The 24589-nt window shown below is 38.2% G+C and overlaps 1 protein-coding gene across 1 annotated transcript; it reads right to left on the bottom strand.

The window, feature by feature from the left end:
• Nucleotides 1-22243: 22243 nt before the first annotated feature.
• Nucleotides 22244-23680, bottom strand: LOC138876069 (uncharacterized). Its single transcript, XM_070154960.1, has one exon. The coding sequence runs from the start codon at nt 23678-23680 to the stop codon at nt 22244-22246; it is 1437 nt and encodes a 478-aa protein (XP_070011061.1).
• Nucleotides 23681-24589: the final 909 nt, after the last annotated feature.

The following is a 24589-nucleotide window of genomic DNA, read 5'->3' as shown; positions in this document are numbered from 1 at the left end:
CTCGCACTAGGCAATGTATTTTCTTCTAGATTACTATTTACACGATTTGGTTAGTTTTTCAAAAGAAGTTCCTAAAATGTCTGCCCAACTATTTGTGACAACACATTGGAAGACGAATGTTACACATTGTCTGCCCAACCTTTGCTAAATTTAGCATCTGTTATAATTCTGCTCTCGAAGGTGTGAGCAGGGTGGGCATAAAATTCGAAAAATCAAATTTCAAATCGAATCGAATTAATTCGGTATTTCGGTTTCGATTTTTTCGATATTTCGGTCTAATTCGGTATTGAAATTTCGGTATTTCGGTACAGTCCTCGGTGTTAGAAATTTGAAATTTCGGTATACCGAAATACCAATTTTTTTAAATACATTTTCTTATATTGCCCCAACCCCCAGTCCACTGCCCGTCTGCCTCAGCCCATCGCCCTGCCCACTCTAATAATTTTAATTCCAACAGGCCATCACCCCAGCCCACTCTAAATATGCTCTTCTCTCTTGCCGAGTTGGACATAGTCTTAATTTGTTAGTAAAAATTGCACGGAACTTTTAATTTGTACGGAACGTCTTATTTGGTCGCCCCCATTTAACCTATACCCATTTTTTAAAAAACTTTTAATTTGTACCCAATTCTTAAATAACTCCAGCCCACTTTCTCCTCCTTCTTCTCCTACTTCGTTTTCTTCTTCTTCTGAAATAAATAGCTGAAATATGCAAACAAACAAATTAAAAGAAAGGAACTCTATCTTATCACAGCTAGATGCCAACAAGGAGTTCTCTCTGATCAGATACCATATTACTCTATAAAACTTCAGTAAAGTTATCTAAACAAAATCAAAGTACAGAATATTGTGGAAAAAGATTGAGTAGCCAGCACGATCATTATACAATTTCTGTGTAAAACATAGCGCTTATTTTCTGGTTAATATTGTTTAATCGTTAACGTGAAAACAACGAAATAGAGAAATAATGCACTTGATTTACAAATAGTTAATTGCATTGTCAATACAACAATTGAAAGAAATGGTTGAATGTTAATAGCCGGTGAAGGCTTCATCAATTGGATCAATGGAGAGGAGCAAATCCAACGGCTTCATATAAGAGTTAATTTTATCCAAGCTTCAGCTTCAGGCACAACACATAAACTTCAGCTCTAGAGCTGAACTTCAGGCCCGACTACTAGAATGCTGAAGTTTTGCGTGATTGCCTTTGCTATTTCAGCCCCATGTGCTGAAATTATGCGAAAAATCGAGTACGCTTGCAATTTTTTTTGCAAAGCGGGCACAAGTTAAAATGTGACACAAAAAGCGGGTATAGATGCAAATGCCCCTAATTGTTATGAACTTGAGTATTTGCCAAGGACATGTTTTTTTTTTTTTTAAAAAAAAAAACTCTCATACCCATTCTGTTTTGAAGTACAAACCTCATCCATAATCATTATAGTTCCAGGTGCCAAGTTACATCATACACGGGGTATATTAATGTGAATAACATCATATGTTGATATTGTGTTGCGGAAATGATCTAGCATTTTCTTAGCTGGCGAGCCAACGATCTTCCTTTAGTTAATTCTTTCCTTTGCTTTACACAGAGAGAGCTTGGGATTTTTTCTAACAGCTTGGAACTTGAGAACATGAATATGGTACTACCATTTAAATTGTGGCAATTTAATTGGTTTTCAGATATTATTAAGTGTTCCTGGAAGCATACACTGTAACTGGAATTTTGCGTGAAGTAAAGAGCACCCCAATGGAGGTAGCAATTATGAAAGGAATTTAATCGAACCTACATTTTACTTATAAAAAAAAGAAAAGAAAAAAGAAGAAGAGAGGAATTCAACTGAATCCCATGCTCACCAATTCCTGACAGAAAAAAATCGTAGGCTAGAAGCCATAATATTAAATCGAAATCGTACCGAAACCATACCGAACCAAAATAATAAATATCGAACCGTACCGAAATATTTTGGTACGGTATTTGATATATACAATTGATAAACCGAATAACGAAATACCGAAACGAAATTCTTAAATACCGAACCGAAATACCGAACGCCCACCCTAGGTGTGAGTAATCAACGAGTTTTTCATCTCCTCCATCAGGTGCATGTATTTATTAACAATGGGTTCATAAGTAAGGTTACCATGAATGAGTATTTTAATTACCTCTGCTGAATCTGTCAGCGGCATGAGGTTTTGACGCTTTGCAATTCGAGGGGTAGTATGTGTGATGCTACCCATAAATCCAATTACTCAATCTCTTTGATAATTTCTAATAACTCCACCTGTACCAGCCTTCTTTGGGTTTCTTGTTAAAGCCCTATCAATGTTGAGTGTGATAACACCCATCTCTCGAGGATTCCATTTCACGTAAATGCTAGTATTATGTTGTTGAATGTCATTTTTCCCTAGGATGTGATAAGCTTCTACTGCTTTAGCAATTGTATTGTTGACAAAAGTTAGCTCGTATTTACTATTAAATAGATTACTATTCCTGATTAGTTATAAGTGCCAAAAAAAAGTAAGGTAGCATGCAATTCGATCATTAAAAGCTTGGCTCCTAACTTTTTCCCATGTTAATTCCCATGCATCATAGTAAACATGCCTCATTTGTAAAATAATTTACAATACTTTTGTATTAGTAACAAATAAATATGACACGTGGAATTATGTGTAGTTGACAAGACATAATACGTGGATCGCTAAGAAAATGACAGTTGAAATACTGCATTAGAAGATGCACGAAATACAAGAGGCATGAACAAATCACTCACGGGATGAAGGGATACAATTGCTCGTGTCTAAATCATTCAGCAAATATGGGTTGAATGAATCAAGACAGTAAGAAGGGGAATATTCACTAACCTCTAGTTAATGAATAATAAGAATTGGAACCGTTACAAAATCTCCACAAACAGTTACGATTGTTTATTACAAACGGATCATTAATGTCATTAATGACATATATAATGATTCGGCCATAAAAGGGAGGAAACGTTATATTTGTAAACCCTTATAAAAGGGAAGAGAATTTCATTTGTAAGCATCATTTGAGACTATATTGGAATATATTTACTTTACTTTTCTACTATCTTGACTTTGCAATCAATTATTTTTTTACTTATTTTTGTCTTTTCCTTTTATATAATTGAGAAAGTACGGAATTTCTTGATTATCAGTAACTTGAGCTCTTCTAAAAATAAGTTTTCACCGAATGTATGGTATGGATTCCGAAGGATTACCGCAGTAAAAATATGAGGGGTTAACCTATTCTATTCAAATAGTGACATGTGGGTAACCTACAATGGTAGAGTAGCCGCATGAATATTTTAATCTTGTTAGGGACCTTTATTTTTCAAATTCAGGTGTTAATGGAAAAATCATTAGATCCCTGACTTATAATATCTTGGGATTGAATGAGGTGATAGCATGAGCTGGTAGAGAAAAGTCCATTGCCGGTGAGACCCAACATGAATTCGTCTTTACTGTTTGTGTAGAGGGGGGAATGGATGAGTGATATTCATCAAACTAGTGACATCCTGAGGGATGTGGAAAGATAGTGAATTAAGGCTTCATACCTCATCAGACAACATATTATCAATCTTAATATTCTCATCAAGAAATATAAAAATGGTTGAATTTTATATGGAATCTCATCTACTAAAATCAAATTTTCTGTTATATCAATTACGTTTGGACTCATATATGGCAATGCTATTTATTGAAAAAGGCTTGATTTTTCCACGACCAATATGATTTAACTTAGGAACTTTTCAATGTTTTACTCACTCAGTTAACACAAATATGGCAATGACTATGACTGACGGTGAAACTTTTGATATATTAATAATACATATGAAAAAATGTGCATAGATTGTCAAATTAAGGAAATATATGTAAAAAGAAATTGACTCTACGGCAAAATATGACTGAAAAATTAATTATATCAGTGAAATGTTGAGTGCCAAAATGAGCTGAAATATGAAGATTCGAGTTGTGACGTTATAACAGATTTTAGAATGCGAGAAACCAGACAACCCTTTCCATCTACGAAAAGGTGCATGCTAATTTACGTGCTACTATTATGTTTGGTATTTCGACTAGAATCTCCTTCTGATTATTTCTACTAAGGTAATTTGATAGAAAATAATTTTATGTCTTCTCGTTAGTATTTTATAGTTTCTCTTCAGGGTTGTGCTGTTGTCATATCAAATATTTTGTTGTAAAGAATTATTTGCTATCACAAACACCTCATATGTAGCATCAAATTTATGTTTTAGTTTTCCAAGTGCTCTTGGAGGATTTCATATGAGAAGTTGGAAGTATATTGGAAGAGAGGACGAAGTAGATATGGCACATATAATAATATGCTTCGCCTTTTATTATTTTATTTTAGGGATCCTGTAATTTCTAATCCTTTTTAATCTGGCCATAATTTTTTAAAGATATATTTGATCTACTATTCCCTTTATATTTGTTGTTACTTTTAAATCGTTACTTTGAATCTTTCTTTAATCTAAATATAATATAACTGATATATACTGTATTTATTTGTTCTTTTGCTTTTATAGTAAATTTATGCTATGATTTTTTATCTGTATTATATTAAAAGTTGAGTAGTATGCATTGTGGTTAAGCCAAATAGCAAGTTAAAATAAAGTTACTTGGTAATTTTAGAACAACATTAATAATTTGAAATTATAAATAGAAACATAATTAATGGAAGTACTAGTTGAATGAAAATTATTTTTTTAATTATGATAGGAAATATATTTGACGTCTGCTGACTAATCAGAATCTATATTATATTATTAAATATAGATCTTAATTTGAAAAATAAATAACATAGAGTAGTATAATTTAGTTAACCTTTTTTGTATAATTCAATTATGGTAGGTTCCTCCTTTTTTTTTTTTTTTTTGATAAAGAATCAATTCAAATATACGTTATGTATATCTTACTCATTCCTTTTAAGTTGAAATAATAATTCTTTATTTAGTACAAGCTTTATATCTGACCTTATTTGTGTACAATATAAATTACTATAGGTATCTTTAATTAAACTTTTGTATATAATTCAGTTATGGTAGGTATCTTTTTTTTTAGAAAGAATCAATTAAATTTTCGCTTTGGAATCGATTATTATATTATATTATATTATAATATATGTCCTCTATAATATCACTTCACTATTGTCACGATCCGGAATTTTTATATTCGGGACTATGATGTCGCATAACATTTAACTCGCTAGGCAAACCAACGTTAGAGTAAATCTTATGCTGTTTTAAACAATTTAAGTAATTAAAATCAATTAAACTGAAATAAAACTGGAATATTGTGCGAAAAGGTATAACAACCAAAATATCTAAGTACAACCCTGGATCTGGAGTTGTCACACCTCCTCCTTCGCCCGCCCCGCCTCAAAGGGGCGCGGAAGGGAGTTTTTTCCAATTAAAGGACAATCGAAACGAGATTTTATTTAAAGATTCAGAGTCGCCACTTGGGAGATTTTATGGTGCCCCAAGTCACCGGTTTTAATCCCGAATCGAGGAAAATATGACTCTGTTTAACAGTCCGCAAACCAGAAATTCGAGTAAGAAATTCTGTTAACCCAGGAGAAGGTGTTAGGCACTCCCGAATTCTGTGGTTCTAGCACGGTCGCTTAACAGTTTATACTTGGCCTAATTATCTGACCTATTACACATTTCAAACTTATTGCGTATTTTTAACTTTTATTACCACTTTTAACTTGATTATTTGTAATTATAGAAATGTCTTGAAACGAATCACGCGTACGTATATTCATTTTTTTATGTAAGGAATCATGTCACGCGTACGTGTACATAATTAAATTAATAACACATTTTTTGTTATAAAAATGAATTTGGCCGAAGCTGCGCGTGCTTAAAACAAACTACGAACATTTATCATTTTTTGTATGATTCAATGATGGGCGGCGCACCTCGGACTATATGAACTAATTTGATTTAATAACCTCTGAAAACCCATTTTTATTAAGAAGATTTGCTCGAAGTTGCACGAACGCATACCCCGAATTGTCTTTAGAATTGTAATCATATCACGCGAACGTGTCCACAACTACACTATAATATTTTAAACGGCCCTAAAGGTTTCTCTACGAATGTTTATTATTTGTATATCTATATTAATATGAGAGCCGTGGGAATTTACTGAATGGTGCGCCTCGATTTCCAGAGAATCAATATTTATTAGGTGTTGGCCATAGGTTATATGATTTAAATGTGTGAATGGCACGCCACAAAACTATTCAACTAAAAGAATTAATGAGATAATAAAAAATTAATTTGAAATTAAAAATTACAACCTCATCGCGAAAACAGTATCCGTGATTCAATTATGTGCCTTAGAGCTTGATAACCATATTCACAAGTTGTTTGTTCTCTTCCTATGCTTGGGACCAAGTGTATGTGTTTTAAAACTTGCAAAGTGGTTTACGTGTAAAGTTGGGAGAAAATTAGGTGATATGCATACCATTTGTTTCATGAAATAACCATTATTCCACCCGGAGCAAACTCAACTTTGTATATCCTCTACTTAAAATGCCGAAATCAGTATTCATAAACCCAATCCTCTTTTACGCAATTTTTTTCTTTTTTTAGTCCAAGTCCTAATTATTTTGTTAATTCGCTTATGACGATTGAGTTTTAGACGAACAAAATCAAACCAATTATTGTCCAGACTTATGAAAACTATTTACAACTACCAAATCTATACCTTGTAATAATGTTGACATTATTTTTTTGTTATAAGAAATGGGCTAATTGCACTCCTAAAGTAAAATAGGCAATTTATCGTTAAGAAAGAAAACTAGTTTACAAATTGATTAATAGACAAATTTACACTACATGTACCACGAATACACATCTGAACCTTTCAGAATACTCCAATACCTTAAGCATAATGGATTATATCAATTTACCTCTCACTTATGGTTATCCCAATAGCTGTTATCATACCGGCTTACATACAAACAAGAACACTTATATCAACTAGAATTAAACAAAAATCCGATGATTGACGAAATATACTAGTGTGGTTCCTTGATATTTTCATACTACCCTGCACTTAGCTAACAGGGCTTAAACACAAAATTTAACTAATGGTCAACTTTCTACCAAGTTCCCCATCTCAACAATTCGAAAGCAGCTATAACCCATGAGCTTCAGAAATAAATAAAATTACTGCAGAGCTTATACTAACTTCAACATAGGCCAGTTGGCTAATAGCTCCCATGTTGAGCATATGATATGTTAGTTAACTAAAAAAACAAAACTTAAACTTAAACTAATAGATTTAAGTGGGCAGAGGACATATTTGGAACTCCGGATTTCATTTCCTTGCGATATCGAAACTTTGTATGATATAAGTCTAAAAACATATACCTGGAAATGAGGGTAAAAAGGGTAAGATTCAGCAGTAGCAACAGCAAGACCCTACAACACAAATACACCAAGGAAAACCAATTTTTGAGCCAAATTGAAGCCAGTAGAAAGATCAAATGATGATCAGTACATCAAAATGCAGCCAACACTTGAACCAAACACTTGAAAATCAACAAATTCAAATCATTTTAACATCTGATTATTCAGGAATTATTTCAGAAATGAAAAGCCTTAAGAATTTCAGAAATTTTAATGGAACAGTAATATTTTGTATCCTTTCCAATATTTTCTTGAATATTTTTTTTTCTTTCGAATCCTCTTTTTAACTCTTAAACTCTATCTCTGTATCTTTTCTATCTCCCTCCCTCTCAGAATGTTCCCTTAGAATGTCCTAGCGTTTTCCAATGTTTTTTTTTTCAGAATCCTCTCCTCTCTCTCTGAATGCCCTTTCTACAGACCTGATTCTGCCCTCTTATACAGGCATGTCCTCCCTTTTCAACCCACTGCCTTACCCCCCTTCTTCCACTAAAAATCTGAATTTTTCACTTTAAATCCCACTAAGGAAAACTTTTCCTTATTTTCAGCCCCCATTCCCTTTTGTTCCCCATTACCATATTAATCTAAAGACATTAATATCCCACTAACAAAACACTAACATTAAAATATTATCCTAACTGTTTCATTCCCAAATCACCCCTGAAAATCCTAAAATTACTGCCCTAGTCCAATCCTTTGTATTTTATCAGCTATAACCAATTTCCTTAATCAAAATCAAACAACAACTCTAACCTCATAGATTATGTCAAACAACAAACTACAATAGCTATAATCGATCCAGCCTACCAAATTTCTAATAACTAAATGACTAAGGCTGAATTCAAACTAGAACCAACAGACTGAACTTGAATCAAAAACCCTATTAACACCACACAGAACTCAGCAGAACCATTTAAACTGAAACTGAAAATTGAACCAAAATCAACATGAATACAGGAGCATTGTCAGCATATTGACAATGCCCTGAAACTAATTGCCTAAAGATCAGCATACACAATAACCATTTGACGAACTTATTGGTTTACAAACAAGAACTAATTAATTGACGAGAACTAATTAACCGATTACCTATAACAATTGATAACAATCAATCTGAAAATAAATAATCAGGCAATTTCAATCAGCATTGACAAGAATAGAGGTTTTAAAATAACTAATCGACGAACTTATTCGAATCGATTACACAGCCTATAATTATTCACAACAAAGAACAGAAACAAATTCGACCAAATAAAAAGGTCTAATGGAGAAGGAAAGAATAATCGATAAAACTGAAAAATTAGTTTAACAATACTAAACACATAAACAGACACTTAAAACATCAGAAAAAATGGAATAAAAGAAAAAGGAATAATACCTTACAGACGAACTTGAATCGACTCGAATTTGAACTTCTTTTGAGGTCAAACGGACCTTAATCGAGTGTTCTCAACTGAGAACACTTCGATTAAGGTCAGTTAAACACCCAAAACCTCTAACAATTCGGACAGAAACCAGTTTTGGTTTTTCTAGGGTTCATTTTGTTTCGATTTGGGGTTCGAATGTTTCTAGCCAGATTCAAACCAAACCAACGGTGGTTTGGTGACGAAGGAGGTCATGGATAGGTTTGGTATGAGTTTGGGTCTGGTTGGGTAGATCTAGTTTTTGCTCGAATCTTTGATTGAAGATTCGAGAAGTTGGGGGTTGATTCGAGGCAAGTGGTTAACAGATCCGTGACGAGGGTGATCAGAGGGTGCCTTGGTGTGGGTTTGGGGCTCATTGGATGATCTAGGGTTTTGGGTCCTGAGCTTCGATCGAAGATTCAAACAAGGCGGGGATGATTCGAGGACAATGGAGTGGGGATTCAGGTTGAGGGTGGTTAGGGGGGTCTAGGGTGTTATTTTCGTGGTCACCGGCGTTGTTGCCGCCGGCTTTCAAGCGAAGGGGTTTCAGGGCGGCTAGGGTTTGGGAGGGGGGTGTCTGTTTCTGAGTTTGGAGACGATGATGTAGGTTTGGCTATGGGGAGGGAGGTAAGGTTTAGGAATATATACTAGGGGTGAGATTAAAACCTGGCCGTTTGATCTGATGAGATCAACGACTCAAATTAATTCTATTGAAGGAAACAGTGTCGTTTGGGTGCAGTAACGGGTGAGACCGGGTTGGGGAATGGGTCGGGTTAAGTCAATGGATATAGGGGTGTGTTTTGAGTCGTTGGATCGATGCGGAATCAACGGCTATGATTGGTTGATGCTGAAACGACATCGTTTGAGTCGTCTCTGAGGTCTGAACCGAATGGACCGGGTATGGCATGGTTTTAGGCCGGTTTTATTGATTTGGGCTTTGGGATTTAATTTAGATTTGGTCCAAATTTTATTTCCTCTCTTTATTAACTTTTTTTTCTTTTCTTCTTTTCCTTTCAAAATTAAAACTCAAAAAATCTTAAATTAAATTATAAAACACCAAATTAACTTAAAAATTACTAATTAACTCTAACTAATAATTATCACAAATAATTAAATGCCAAATTAAAAGAAAATCACACAATTTAACTAAAATTACAAAAATATGTTATTATTACTATTATTTTTTGAATTTTCATTTTTGTAAAACACCTAATTATTAATTAATTCCAAAAATATAAAAATCCAATCCTAAATGCAAATGCTAGATTTTTTGTATTTTTAATGCATTAATAAAATTAAACATGCACACAGATCTATGCAAACAAACATGAAAATCGCACAATATTTCCTAAAAATAACACATAATTAAAGAAAAGACCTAATTTTGGGAGTTATTTTGGAGTAATTCGTATGAGGCAAAAATCACGTGCTCACAGCTGCCCCTCTTTGTCCGGAAACACGAAGAGTTTTCGTGCAAAGATAAAGTGAGCGGATACGAGCGATTTTTGCCTGTGTGAATACTCCGTGGAAAGCATTTTTTGAAAGATTTGACCGAACCTCTGCTTCAAAGGTTTTCCTACATATCCTTGGCTATAAAGGAATCAGGTCAATTTAGTTCGGGAAGTTTTGGGTAGCTGGGACTACCATGGGACTGCCTTTTTTTGTTGCTGCTGTTGCATGCTGTTATTACTGCTTACCGACCTCCTTATTACACCATGCTGAAAGAAAACAAGAAGCTAGACTAAACTATAGTCTATGAATTACAAAATCTTATCTAGATCTTCAGTCGTGCTCTTGTATCTCTTGTTACTTTGATGTCTCGGTGACTCCTCTGGTATTTCTTTACTTCTGATTTGTCTTGTATTCTCCCTTGACTGCCGATCTCGAACTACTTATTTCCTTCTCGTGAGCTTTGCATTATTTTTCCATCGAATCTTGAACTTCCTTCCTCTGCTGGGGATTTTTGTTGTTTCCCGCTGGGGATTTCGGTTGTATTCCTCTGCTTTACTGACTTCAACACCAATTACTTCTTAAAATATAACACATTTGCCGTTTCTTTATTTCTGGCTCGACTTGTGGTCTTCCTTCTGATTTCTGCTGGCGGTTTTCGCTGTAACCCTCCATTTTACTGACTTCAAACCTCCATGTATTCTTCTGTTATATGGGTGGGCTCCCAACTTCAAAACTTGAAATTTAACAACCCCCATTCTACAGGCTGGCTCCTGACCTTAACAACAACTTCGAAATTAAATCGCCATTCCTTTCTTTAGGGGGGGCTCCTGACCTCAACAACAACTTCGAAAAATAAATCGCCATTCCATTCTTCAGGCGGGGCTCCTGACCTCAACAACAACTTCGAAAATAAATTGTCATTCCGTTCTTCAGGGGGGCTCCTGACCTCAACAACAACTTTGAAAATAAATCGCCATTCCGTTCTTCAGGGGGGCTCTTGACCTCGACAACAACTTTGAAAATAAATCGCCATTCCGTTCTTCAGGGGGGGAGGGGGCTCCTGACCTCAACAACAACTTCGAAAATAAATTGTCATTCCGTTCTTCAGGGGGGGATCCTGACCTCAACAACAACTTCGAAAAATAAATTGTCATTCTGTTCTTCAGGGGGCTCCTGACCTCAACAACAACTTCGAAAATAAATTGCCATTCCGTTCTTCAGGGGGGGCTCCTGACCTCAACAAAAACTTCGAAAAATAAATCGCCATTCTGTTCTTCAAGGGGGCTCCTGACCTCAACAACAACTTCGAAAATAAATTGTCATTCCGTTCTTCAGGGGGGGCTCCTGACCTCAACAACAACTTCGAAAAATAAATCGTCATTCTGTTCTTCAGGGGGGGCTCCTGACTGCTGATACTTCGACTATTCTTCCTTGTTCTCCAGGTGGACGCCTGATTGCTGATACTTTGACTATTCTTCCTTGTTCTCCAGGTGGACGCCTGATTGCTGATACTTCATTTGTTGTTCCCTGTTCTTCAGGTGGACGCCTGATTGCTGATACTTCAATTATTATTCCTTGTTCTTCAGGTGGACGCCTGATTGCTGATACTTCAACTGTTGTTCCTTGTTCTCCAGGTGGACGCCTGATTTCAACAAAATAGACAAAAGCAAAGAAAAATTTCTGCCCCAGTTTGGTAGTTGGGGACAACTGTGATTGCAAAACTAAATCATATTACCAAATATTATTAAGAATTTGAAAGTTATGTCCCATTATCCAGGGGGGTCCTGACAACTCTTAACTAAACGACAATTTTAAATCTAAGTTATATCTTTTAAAGGCATGACTTCTACTAAATCTTATTATCTAAACCAATTTTAAACTATGTCCCTTTATCCTGGAGGGTCCTGATAACTCTTACGCGAACTTTGATGCCAACTTATATTCCCTTTGGTGCACATTTGTCCTACATTTATTACTTATGATTGTTTTAAGGTTTAACCTAGGTCCCATTTTCCAGGAGGGTCCTGAAGTTTCTAATTGAGTCTTGTCTTTTTTTAAAAAAAATAAAATAAAAAATCAAACTAACTTATATTTTCACGAAGTAGGGCTTATGCCAGATCTTGTATTCATGAATATTTTGAATTAAAGCTAAGTCCCATTTTCCAGGAGGGTCCTGAAAATTTATACGATCAAACCTACATGGTACTTGCTTTCCTCACAGGGTGCTTCCTGAAACAAATGTCGTCTTTGCCCCTGTTTTCAAATCAAAGAAAATCTTGTCAATTTAAAATGTGGTAGTTAGTTGTGGCATTCTTGCTGGGGAGGGTTTTCTCTTTGCCCTGCTTTGCTTCATCAGACTGCCTTGAACCAGTCGAAAAGACTGTTTTGACCTCATGATTGATCCTTAACTGTAGGATCCCCAACTATTGTTTTTCACTTCGGACCCCTCTATTCGTAACTATACATCTCTCATGACATTACTGAACCATCTCACCGATTTAACTTTTGCTTACACCCTATGTCTCATTTTCATCATATTACCTCCAGCATATCCTAGTCGTATTTTACTTTATGCAGTTTTGAATCTTGGTAGTATACCTTGACATTCCTTCTTATTTGTTGGAACAAGTCTAACCTCAGAAGAGCTTTAGGGGAGTAAAAATTAACAGCAATGAAATGCGACGATTTTGCGAATTAAGAATAAAGAAGAAAATCCAAATTTGGATGACTGTTGGAGATAGGAAAAAGGAACTTATCTGAGTGGAGTCACTGGCACAAATGATCATGGTATGCATTTTGGATTAATCGGCCCAGTCTATTTAACCAATCTCCTTTCCAATTGTTTTACTTTGTTCTCCAAGATTCCCACAACCCAAATTTACTCTCTGCCAACTTACGGACCCTGTTCGATTTGTAGTGCCCTTACGGGTATTCACCAACAAACCTCTCTCATTTGTTTTCTCAGCTTTCGTCGTCTCATGGTGCCCATGATGGTTTTCACCAATAAGACTCTCTCATTTCTTGATTTTTCTTGCTTAAGCCGGAGTGTTGCCCCTGATATGAATTCTCTTTACATTGCTTGATTTGGCATCTCTCGAAGAGATCAGAAGGTCTTTCTTTGGACCGTAGTGTGGGTTTTTGGATGGGTTAGAAATAAAAGGTATCACAGGCTCAAAACAATTTGTCATGGGTTTAAAATTACAAGTTTTGGAATCACATTTCTTATTACAAGTACAACTTCTGCCCCAGTTTCTTGTTTGGGGATCTTTTGATATTTTATTTTACTATGACCAAGCCGTGAGGCTGCCTACGTATCCTTAACAAGAATCAGGTCAAACATAGTTCACACCTGAGTTTCCTTGTTGTCATACTTTCTCTTTTCACTTCTTTTATTTTCTTTTTTCTCTTTTTCTTTCTTTTCCTTTTCTTTTTGTTATTGATTCCAAAAGAAGGGTATGAAAGAAACAAATGTGGCTCAGAAGGGGGAACAAAGGGTAGAGTGTTTATATAGCATAATAAATTGCCTTCGTCATTTCAATCTTCGAAATAATGCCAAATACAAACAATCAACAATTATACCAAAGAAAATCATGCATAATATCTCTTTACTGCATCAGAATTGATAGCCATGTCTATGCATTTTCCTTCAATATCTGTTAAATATAAAACACCATTGGACAATACTCTGGTCACAATGAACGACCCTTGCCAATTCGGGGCGAACTTGCCTTTTGCTTCAACCTGATGTGGAAGAATACGTTTCAGCACCTGTTGACCCACTTCAAACTTTCGGGGACGCACCTTTTTGTTGTAAGCTCTTGCTATTCTTCTTTGATATAACTGGCCATGACATACTGCTGCCAATCGTTTTTCATCAATCAAGTTCAACTGCTCCAAACGGGTTTTGACCCACTCATCATCATCAATCTTAGCCTCAGCGACAATCCGAAGGGAAGGGATTTCAACTTCTGCAGGTATTACTGCTTCAGTGCCATATACCAACAAATAAGGAGTTGCACCTACCGAAGTGCGAACAGTAGTGCGATATCCCAACAACGCAAATGGTAATTTTTCGTGCCATTGCCTCGAACCTTCTACCATTTTCCGAAGTATCTTCTTTATGTTTTTGTTGGCTGCCTCGACTGCTCCATTCGCCTTAGGACGATATGGGGTAGAATTGAGATGTGTAATCTTAAACTGTTGACAAACCTCTTCCATCAAGTTACTGTTAAGATTAGCACCATTGTCTGTGATGATCACCTTTGAGATTCCGAATCGACAGATGATATTTGAGTGAACAAAATCGACCACTGCTTTCTTGGTCACCGATTTGAATGTTTTGGCCTCAACCCACTTGGTGAAATAATCAATGGCTACCAGAATGAACTTGTGCCCGTTGGATGCTACTGGCTCAATTGGTCCAACGACATCCATGCCCCAAGCGACGAAGGGCCATGGTGCCGACATTGTGTGCAATTCTGATGGTGGAGAATGAATCAAATCTCCGTGTATCTGGCACTGATGACATTTGCGCACAAAATTGATACAATCTCGCTCCATGGTAAGCCAATAATAGCCTGATCGGAGAATTTTCTTTGCCAACACATATCCGCTCATATGTGGTCCGCAGACTCCCGAATGTACTTCGGACATGACAACCGTAGCTTGTCGAGCATCTATGCATCTTAATAATCCAAGGTCTGGTGTTCTCTTATACAAAACTCCTCCACTTAAGAAGAATCCATTTTCCAACCGTCTAATTGTTCTCTTTTGATCCCCTGTAGCTTGTACTGGATATATCCCCATTCTGATGTATTCCTTGATATCGTGGAACCATGGTTCACCATCAAGTTCTTCTTCAATCATGTTGTAGTAAGCGTGCTGATCTTGGACTTGAATATGTAGTGGATCCACATAAGCTTTGTCCGGATGGTGCAACATGGACGCCAGGGTAGCGAATGCATCGACGACCTCATTATGGACCCTTGGAATATACCTGAACTCCACTGATCGAAACCGTTGACAAAGATCATGTAAACATTGTCGGTATGGTATGAGCTTCAAGTCTCGCATTTCCCATTCTCCTTGAATTTGATGTACCAAAAGATCTGAGTCTCCCAAGACCAAGATTTCCTGGATATTCATGTCTGTAGCTAGCCTTAGACCCAAAATACAGGCTTCATACTCAGCCATATTGTTAGTGCAATAAAACCGAAGCTGAGCTGTAACAGGATAGTGATGCCCTGTTTCAGAAATAATCACAGCTCCTATCCCGACTCCTTTCATGTTGGCAGCCCCATCAAAGAAAAGTTTCCAGCTTGGTTTTTCAATTTGCTCCAGTTCATCGATATGCATCACTTCTTCATCGGGAAAATAAGTTCTCAATGGCTCGTAATCTTCGTCAACCGGGTTTTCGGCTAAATGATCGGCCAATGCTTGGGCTTTCATCGCATTCCGAGTCATATAGATGATGTCAAATTCTGTGAGCAATATCTGCCACTTTGCAAGTCTCCCTGTCGGCATAGGCTTTTGAAAGATATACTTCAACGGATCTAAACGCGAAATGAGGTAAGTAGTGTAGGATGACAAATAATGTTTCAATTTCTGAGCTACCAAGTTAGGGCGCAACATGTTCTTTCCAGATGAGTGTACTTAACCTTATAAGCCGTGAACTTCTTGCTAAGATAGTAGATGGCCTGTTCCTTTCTGTCGGTGATGTCATGTTGCCCCAGTACACAACCAAATGAATTTTCCAAGATTGTCAAGTAAAGAATCAAAGGTCTTCCTGGTTCTGGCTGAACCAGCACGGGTGGGTTTGACAAGTATCCTTTTATCTTATCAAACGCTTTTTGACACTCATTAGTCCACTTGACCATAGCATCCTTCTTCAGCAATTTGAAAATAGGCTCACAAGTTGTCGTGAGCTGAGCAATAAACCTGCTGATGTAGTTCAACCTCCCTAACAGACTCATTACTTTAGTCTTGTTCCTCGGAGGTGGCAATTCTTGGATGGCTTTGATCTTTGATGGGTCCAACTCGATGCCTCGCCGGCTGACTATGAATCCCAACAACTTTCCAGATGGAACACCAAATGCGCACTTGGCAGGGTTAAGCTTGAGGTTGTACCTGCGAAGTCTCAGGAAGAATTTCCTCAAATCCCCAATGTGGTCGGCCTGATGCTTTGATTTTATGATCACATCATCCATGTATACCTCAATCTCCTTATGTATCATATCATGAAACACCGTAGTCATTGCTCTCATGTAAGTTGCCCCGGCGTTCTTCAAACCAAATGGCATTACCCGGTAGCAATAAGTTCCCCATGGTGTGATGAATGCCATCTTTTCTGCATCTTCTTCATCCATTAGAATCTGATGATACCCGGCATAGCAATCCACAAAAGATCCTATCTCATGTTTGGCACAATTATCGATCAAAATATGGATATTGGGTAATGGGAAGTTATCCTTCGGACTTGCTTTGTTGAGATTGCGGTAATCGATGCATACTCTGATCTTGCCGTCTTTCTTTGGCACAGGAACGACATTAGCCAACCAAACAGGATATCGAGTGACCCGAATGACCTTTGCATCCAACTGTTTGGTGATATCTTCTTTAATTTTCACACTCATATCAGTTTTGAACTTCCTCAACTTTTGCTTGACAGGAGGAACCATTGGATCAGTGGGCAATTTGTGAATCACTAAATCTGTGCTCATGCCCGGCATGTCGTCATATGACCATGCAAAAACATCTTTGAATTCGATGAGTGCTTTGATCAACTCTTCCCGGATCTTTAGCTCGAGGTGGACACTTATTTTAGTCTCTCGGATATTATCTATGTCTCCTAAATTGACGGCTTCTGTATCATTCAGGTTGGGTTTGGGTTTTTCTTCAAAGTGAATTAACTCCTTACTAATCTCTTCGAATGCCTCATCCTCATCGTATTCTAATTCGTAATCACAATCTACTTCTTGAACTATTATTTCGGAATTAGATTGATTTTTAAGACTGGGCTGAGGATTCCTTATGCATGCCATATCACTAGAGCCAGCGTAAAATGAACTGGACAGAAAAGAAAAACAAAAGAAAAACTATCAGGAATGATAAAGAAAGGGAAACTGCATTTCATTGAATGATGAAAGATAACAAGGTTTGCATACTTCAAACAAACTGAAAGATAAAAATCTGGATTACAACCCTGGAATAACCCAAACAAACTGAAGGAAAATCAAAATAAACTACCAAGACTCCTTTCGAATGGGGAGAGGAGTGACTTTCCAATTATTAAGCTTTGTTTCTGGCCCAACGAATTGAATTTCTGCGTTGCTAGGACCTTCACCACTTTTCACCATGTTCACACCATCAAACAACTTTTCAAATTTTTCAATTAACTCCTTGTCAGGATTAATCATAGAATTAGGAATTGTTGTTACTGGGCGACTTCTGGTACCGGACTTGAAAAAAGATTTGGAAAGACATGAGACTGGCTTTGGAAGGACCCATGCATTCTGTTTTAGCTTTCTGGCCTTTCTTATGTCTGCGGTAGTGGGTTTGAATCCCAAACCAAATGTTCCCAAGTTTTTGGGAAGAGACACCGGTTGTACGATGCCTTGCAAAGATGATCCCAAACCTTTACCGAGTACAAAACCATTCTTCAACATCTCATAGGCTACCATGATTGATGCGGCGGTTATCTTTGGATTTGGAATGTATTTCCCTCCGGAACTTTCTCTACCAACATCGTGTCAAAAACCTGGTAGACCCACGGTCCCTGGTCATTTTTCACTTCAATGACCGGTACAATGGCATTGCTGTGAACACATAAGCTGTCTTCCCCATGCACAACTATTTCTTGTCTATCCCATTCAAATTTGACTACCTGGTGTAGTGTTGATGGGACCGCTTTAGTGGCGTGGATCCATGGTCGACCCAACAGTAAATTATAGGAAACAGCTATATCCAACACCTGAAACTCTATTGTGAACTCAACTGGCCCTATTGTCAGCTCCAGCACTATGTCCCCAACTGAATCTCTACCTCCGCCGTCAAATCCCCGCACACAAATACTATTCTTATGGATCCTCTCCTCTTCTATTTTCAACTTGCTTAGAGTGGAGAGAGGACAGATGTTTGCGCTTGCCCCGTTGTGAACCAATACCCGGGTCACCATAGAGTTTTCACATTTTAATGTGAGGTAAAGAGCTCTGTTGTGCTCAGTACCTTCTATAGGCAATTCATCATCAGAAAACGTGAATCTGTTTGCCTCAAAGATTTTGTTGGCTATTTTTTCCAAGTGATTCACGGAGATCTTATCGGGAACGTGTGCCTCATTCAAGATCTTCGTTAGAGCTTGACGGTGCTTGTCCGAATGGAGCAGTAATGACAATAGTGAAATTTGAGCGGGCGTCTTTCTTAATTGTTCCACGATAGAATAGTCATGCAGCTTCATCTTCCTCAAGAATTCTTCTGCTTCTTCTTCAGTTATAGCTTTCTTCATTGGTGTTGGATTATTTTTAGCTCTTCTTAACTCCTCGGGAGTAAAACACTTTCCCGAGCGAGTCAAACCCTGTACTTCACAGATTTCTTCCTTGACTTCCTTTCCTTTGTACATTACCGTTACCCGTTCATAATTCCATGGAATAGCCTTGCTGTTGATTACTGGTAACTGGGTTACTGGCTTGATAATAACCCGATCTGCACGGGCCCCTTCCACGATTATGATGGGTTTGCTGGCCACTCTTGGTACAATCACCTTTACCCCTTCCTGTTTCGTTGCAACTTTGCTCAAAGATCCCTTCTCAACTGCCACATATGGCTCAACACTCTTTTTGCTCTGCTTGAGCACCAACTTCTCATCTGCTAATTGTTCATCTGTCTTGGCTTCATTAGACCGAATCATCATGACGGTCTGTGATGGCTTCTTGGGTTCCCCATCTGCATGCACTATTTCGATCATATTTGCCTCTTGATGGGCTGACATCGAATTTCTGTTGATATTGGGTGCTTCGGGAGCTTGAACTTCAATTCTATTGGTATCAATCAGCTCCTGTATCGCATTTTTTAAGTGCCAGCACTTTTCTGTATCATGACCCGAGGTACCAGAACAATACTCACAGCTAACAGTGTAGTCAAGATTCTTTGGAGGAGGATTTGGCAGTTTGGATTGTATCGGCCTTAGCATATCTAGCTATTTTAGCATGTGGAACAGACTAGTGTAGGATTCTCCCAATGGAGTAAAGGTTTTCTTTTTCTGCAACCTTTCACCCTTGAGTTCTTGACTAGGCCTGAAACTTGGTCCGGGAGCGTTTTGGTAGGCTCGTGGATATGGATAACTATTTGGTAGGACATGAGCACTCCATTGAGCGTGGGCAGGTGGTTGGTTGTATGCTTGTGCATGGTGGACGGAAAAATGAGGTTCTGACGGGGAATAGTAGTGTTGGGGTGAATTGTGGTGATAAGTTTGTTGGTGGGGTCGAGGTTGATTGTAGTAGTGAGGTGAACCTCTGGATCCGGACCAAGTTCCCGAATCAACCATTGCCGCTTCCTCTCTTTTCTTCTTCCCAATCCCTCCTATGCCGCCTTGAATAGCCTGAGTAGTCGCTTTGATAGCCGAATAGCTCATGATTTTATTCAACTTGAGGCCTTCTTCTACCATGTCCCCCCATCTTTACTACTTTGTTGAATGACTTTCCCACCGCTGAGACCAAATGGCCATAGTAAGTAGGTTCCAAAGCCTGTAGGAAGCAATCTACCATCTCACTTTCCTTCATTGAGGGATCCACCCTTGCTGCTTGTTCCCTCCATCGGAAACCATATTCTCTAAATCTTTCACTGTGATTTTTCTCAAATTTGGTCAAGGATAGTCGATCTGGAATGATCTCAAGATTGTATTGGAAGTGACAAGCAAATGCTTGCGCCAGATCATCCCATGTGTATCATCTCCCATAGTCCTGGCGGGTATACCATTCCAATGCTGATCCGCTCAAACTCTGACTGAAGTAAGCCATTAATAATTCGTCTTTTCCTCCAGCTCCCCTCATCTTGCTGCAAAAACCCCTTATGTGGGCTACTGGATCACCGTGCCCGTTGTATAAATCGAACTAGGGCATCTTGAAACCGACCGGTAATTGCACATTTGGGAACCGACATAGGTCCTTGTAGGCCACACTGACTTGTCCTCCTAACCCCCGCATGTCTCAGAACGATTGTTTTAATCTTTTAACTTTCCTGAACATCTCCTCATGTTCGGTATTTTTGACTGGCTTATCAGCTTCTGTTGGGAGGTCAAAGCGGGAGGTATATGAATGGGTTTCTGAAGCTTTGAAAGTGGGCTCTGAGGGGTAGTATTGGTTGTCCTGGGCTGGAATATAGGCTCGCTAGGATATTTGTGGAGTGTAGCTGGGGGAGGTGCTACGAAGACAGGAATTACTGGTGGAGGAGTGTATGGAATTGGTTTAGGGGGTGGAGATTGTGGTGTATGAGAAGTGGTGCCTCGGTAGTGCTGGTAAATGGGAAAGCTCGGGGATAGATCGGTGGCAGGATGATCCTGAGTTTGAGCCGGTGGTGGGGTGGAAGCAGGGTTAGCAGGGTAAGCTGGGGGTGATTGTCCTTTAGACCAGGCCTGATACATCTCGACCATCTGTTGCTTAAGTTTAAGCATCTCCTCTTTCATTTTACTGACGTCCAACTCCTCTACTTCAACACTTGTGTCGACATCCGGGATAGACATGATTTCTGGTATTGGTCCTTTTGATCTGGTTTGGTAATGATAATGTGCCAGTATACTCTAGATAAACTAACTGCTTGAATTCTGGAAATGAGCAAACTTGTTAGTTTTTAGAGTTTAACACATATGCAATTACACGTTGGGATGCAATGTACCTAGGAAACTAACCATTTTCTATCATGTATTTGCTCGGTTGCTTGTGTTATCCCAGCTTTTCCTGATCTTTCCTTTTATTGTCACTCACGCCTATCTTTATTTCCCTCCCCTTTTTCATTTTATTCTTTTCTTTTGGTTGTGGTCAAATCTTATAGAGATTGCCTACGTATCATATCCCCGCATGAATTAGACCGTGCGTAGTTCTGGATAAAACAATTATTAATACTCTTATAAACGAAACAGTACAAAGGCAGAAATGACATTACATTTGGACAACACTTTAAGAAAAATGGTTTAAAAGACTTGACACAGACTCAAACTAAAACATGACTATTATATAAAAAGTTCCAACAACTATGACTACGCTCCACTCCACAATCTTTTGCTTTCAATTACTGGAACATCTGCTCACAGTGGGGCTTGACCCGACTGACCTCCTAGTGTACGGTACATTCTTTCTAACTTCATTGCAAGATGACGGGCAAAAGTAAGTGCATGCTTTAGAAACCTTTCATAATCCATCCCTTGGCAGTTTACATAACTTTGAGAGGTGTAAACAGCCAAATCATGGATTTGTGCTCTGAAATCTTGGAGATTTTGGTCTTGGTTTTGCAATCGCTATTGGCGAGTGGTGGCTATATCTCTTATGCGGTCTTCGCGATGTAAAGCTGACTCCAATTGAGCTCGAAGTCTGGCTTGATCGAGTCTTGCATGTGTTCTTTCCCTATCAATATCTGCGTGCTGATGTTCTCTATTGTACCTTCTCATTTCTTCCAAATGTGCATGGAGTTGAGTTTCTGAATGTATCCAATGGTCCTTCTCTCTCTTGAATTGAGCCATGTCTTCTTCGAATCTTATTACTTGGCGTTCCTTATTAGATTTGGCCTCCTCATTTAACTGTATGATTTTTTCCTTAGCTTTGTCTTACGCCCTTTCAGTCTTTGCCAAAATGGAGTCATAATCTTGCATTTTTTCCATCAGATTGTCAATAATTTTCTGATCTTTCCAACTTCTCACTGGCGTTTCAGAGGCTTTCTTCATCTGTTAAAACTGAGCGCGGAGAGTTTTATTCTCGTTAATTAGACTCTTCTTTTCACCTTCTGCTTCTTGTGCTTGTAAGTCTTTCTCCAAATTGAGGTTCCTCATACTTTCTTCTAAGGCATGAATAGTTGCTTTGTACCCCTTTTCCTTTTCACCCCAAGCCAACCGTTCTTGGATTTTATCATCAAAGGTTTGAACATGCGGTCTTTTTATGGGCCTTCTAAGATCAGGTTCTGGTGCATCATCCACGCGGGATCTTTTCTCAAACCACCTGGCATATCCCGGATTTATCTCGCCTTTCGCAGGATCTGGAACTTGAGTATCATCTTTCAAGTATCGACAACCATTCCAAATCTGCTGGATTAAAGCCTCTGGGAGAGTGGCTTCGGGGTGTAGCTCGATCGCTTGCATACTCAAATCTTCATCATCAGGCACCAGTTGGTATCTCCCTAGCTGTCTTAGAACTCTCTGTGGCGCATACGGCTGGACGCTTCTTAAACCCAACAACAGCAAATAACTCTTCAAGGTTGACATGTGTATCACCTCTCTTACCGGGAGCCATCCCAAGGTCCACTCAATTTGACTTACCATTAAAGATATTAAATAGGATATCCAGGCTTCCACCCCTTCTGGAGATTTATAATCTTTTATCCTTTCTTCATAACTCTCGATGAAATTGTCCTTGTTTGGACCATACTGCATGAACTTGGGGTGATGTAGGAGATGTTCAGTCAACCACATTTGCAACAAAATATTGCACCCTTCGAAGAATTTTTCCTCGGATTTACATAAAGTCAACGCCCGATAAATGTCTGAGAGAATGATCGGGGCAAGGGTGTGACGTTCCTTGGTAGTGAGGACTTGTACGACTCTGGCTATGCGAATATCAATCGTCCGCTCTTTGTTTGGGAAGACCATGATTCCCAGAAAAGCCACCATGAAAGCGAAGCGACGGTGAATCTGCCAGGTGTCCTTGTTTTGTTTGTTAGTAAGGCCCTTTTCATGAATTTCAAATCCATCCGGCTTTCCGAACCTTGAATATAGGAAGTTGAAAGAACAACACCCTTTGACAACGTTGCTTTTTCTGATTTGATTACTGATGTTCAGAAGACCAAAGAATCGATGTACTGAGGGAGCCTTTGGGAATATAAGATTCTGGTTTCTCAAATCTCCATTAAAACCGGAATATCCAACTATTTCTTCTAATGTGGGAGTAAGCTCGAAATCAGAGAAGCGAAAGACATTGTGAATAGGGTCCCAGAAAGTCACTAGGGCCGTAATCAAATCATCGCGTGGTTTAACTTTCATAATATCTGTGAGAGCTCCCAAATACTTAATGACCCATTTCTGACCATCTCCTCCTAATTCATACCACCACATCTGAAGCCTAAAGAGAAACTCATCTACATCTGTGAACGGTGGGTTTTGGATGGTGCTCATTTTGTATCTGCAAGTGATTTTAATTTTAAAAAAAACAAAATCAAGACTCATTTTGAAAACAAAAATTCATAAAAAAAACACTTCGATGAAGAAGATTTATTTTTTTTTTAAAAGCGGCTGTTCTTGCAAAAACATCCTTCCGGCGCCTTTTTGGGGACATTCAGCATTTTTTTTTTTGGACAAGAATGACATTGCCTTACTCATGACAACACAACGACATTTATGTACCCATATTGTTATTTATTTATTATCTATTTCTCTTTCTCTCTTTTTTTTTAAATATTTGGGCCCGATGTGGGTTGCCTACGTATTTCACATCCGGCGAGAATCAAACTTATGTAGTTCGTAATAATAAAACCAAAAAAAAACACATTTCCTTTCCTTTTCATAATTTCAAACTATTTTGGAATTTTTTTTTCCGAAAACAACCAATTTTCTTTCTCGGTTCCCACATTGATTTTCTAACTTTTCCTATAAGCTGATCAACATGCAAATCCAAAACAAATGAATGCACAAATAACAAGTAAGATGCATCAGGATGGTCTTTTCATTTCGGGTGCACCTGTCCTAGACAGACCCAACCCCTGTGTTGAGTCTCCAAAGTCAAATGCACATGATGCAAACAAACGTTCCTACTAGGGGTCCGACATGAAGCTGAGTTATTCTAAGTGAAAAACCTGGGGTATACTGTTTTAGACCTGGCTTACCCAAGCGGACAGCTTGAGCCGAAGTGGGGGAAACGTACCGGGAGCACGAAAGTCTACCCGGCCTAGTTACTTGTTCCAACTTCGTTCTATTTGGTATGACTTCTAATAGAAAGGTGGGCCACGCGCACGTGTGCACCATAAATTCAGAAGACTCAGAAAGAAGAAGGGTTTCGTAGCAGTTTTATATATACAATTCAGATAA

This window comes from Nicotiana sylvestris, chromosome 8 (genome assembly GCF_000393655.2).
Source record: "Nicotiana sylvestris chromosome 8, ASM39365v2, whole genome shotgun sequence".
Lineage (NCBI taxonomy): Eukaryota > Viridiplantae > Streptophyta > Magnoliopsida > Solanales > Solanaceae > Nicotiana > Nicotiana sylvestris.
This window is presented reverse-complemented; position numbering and strand designations above follow the sequence as displayed.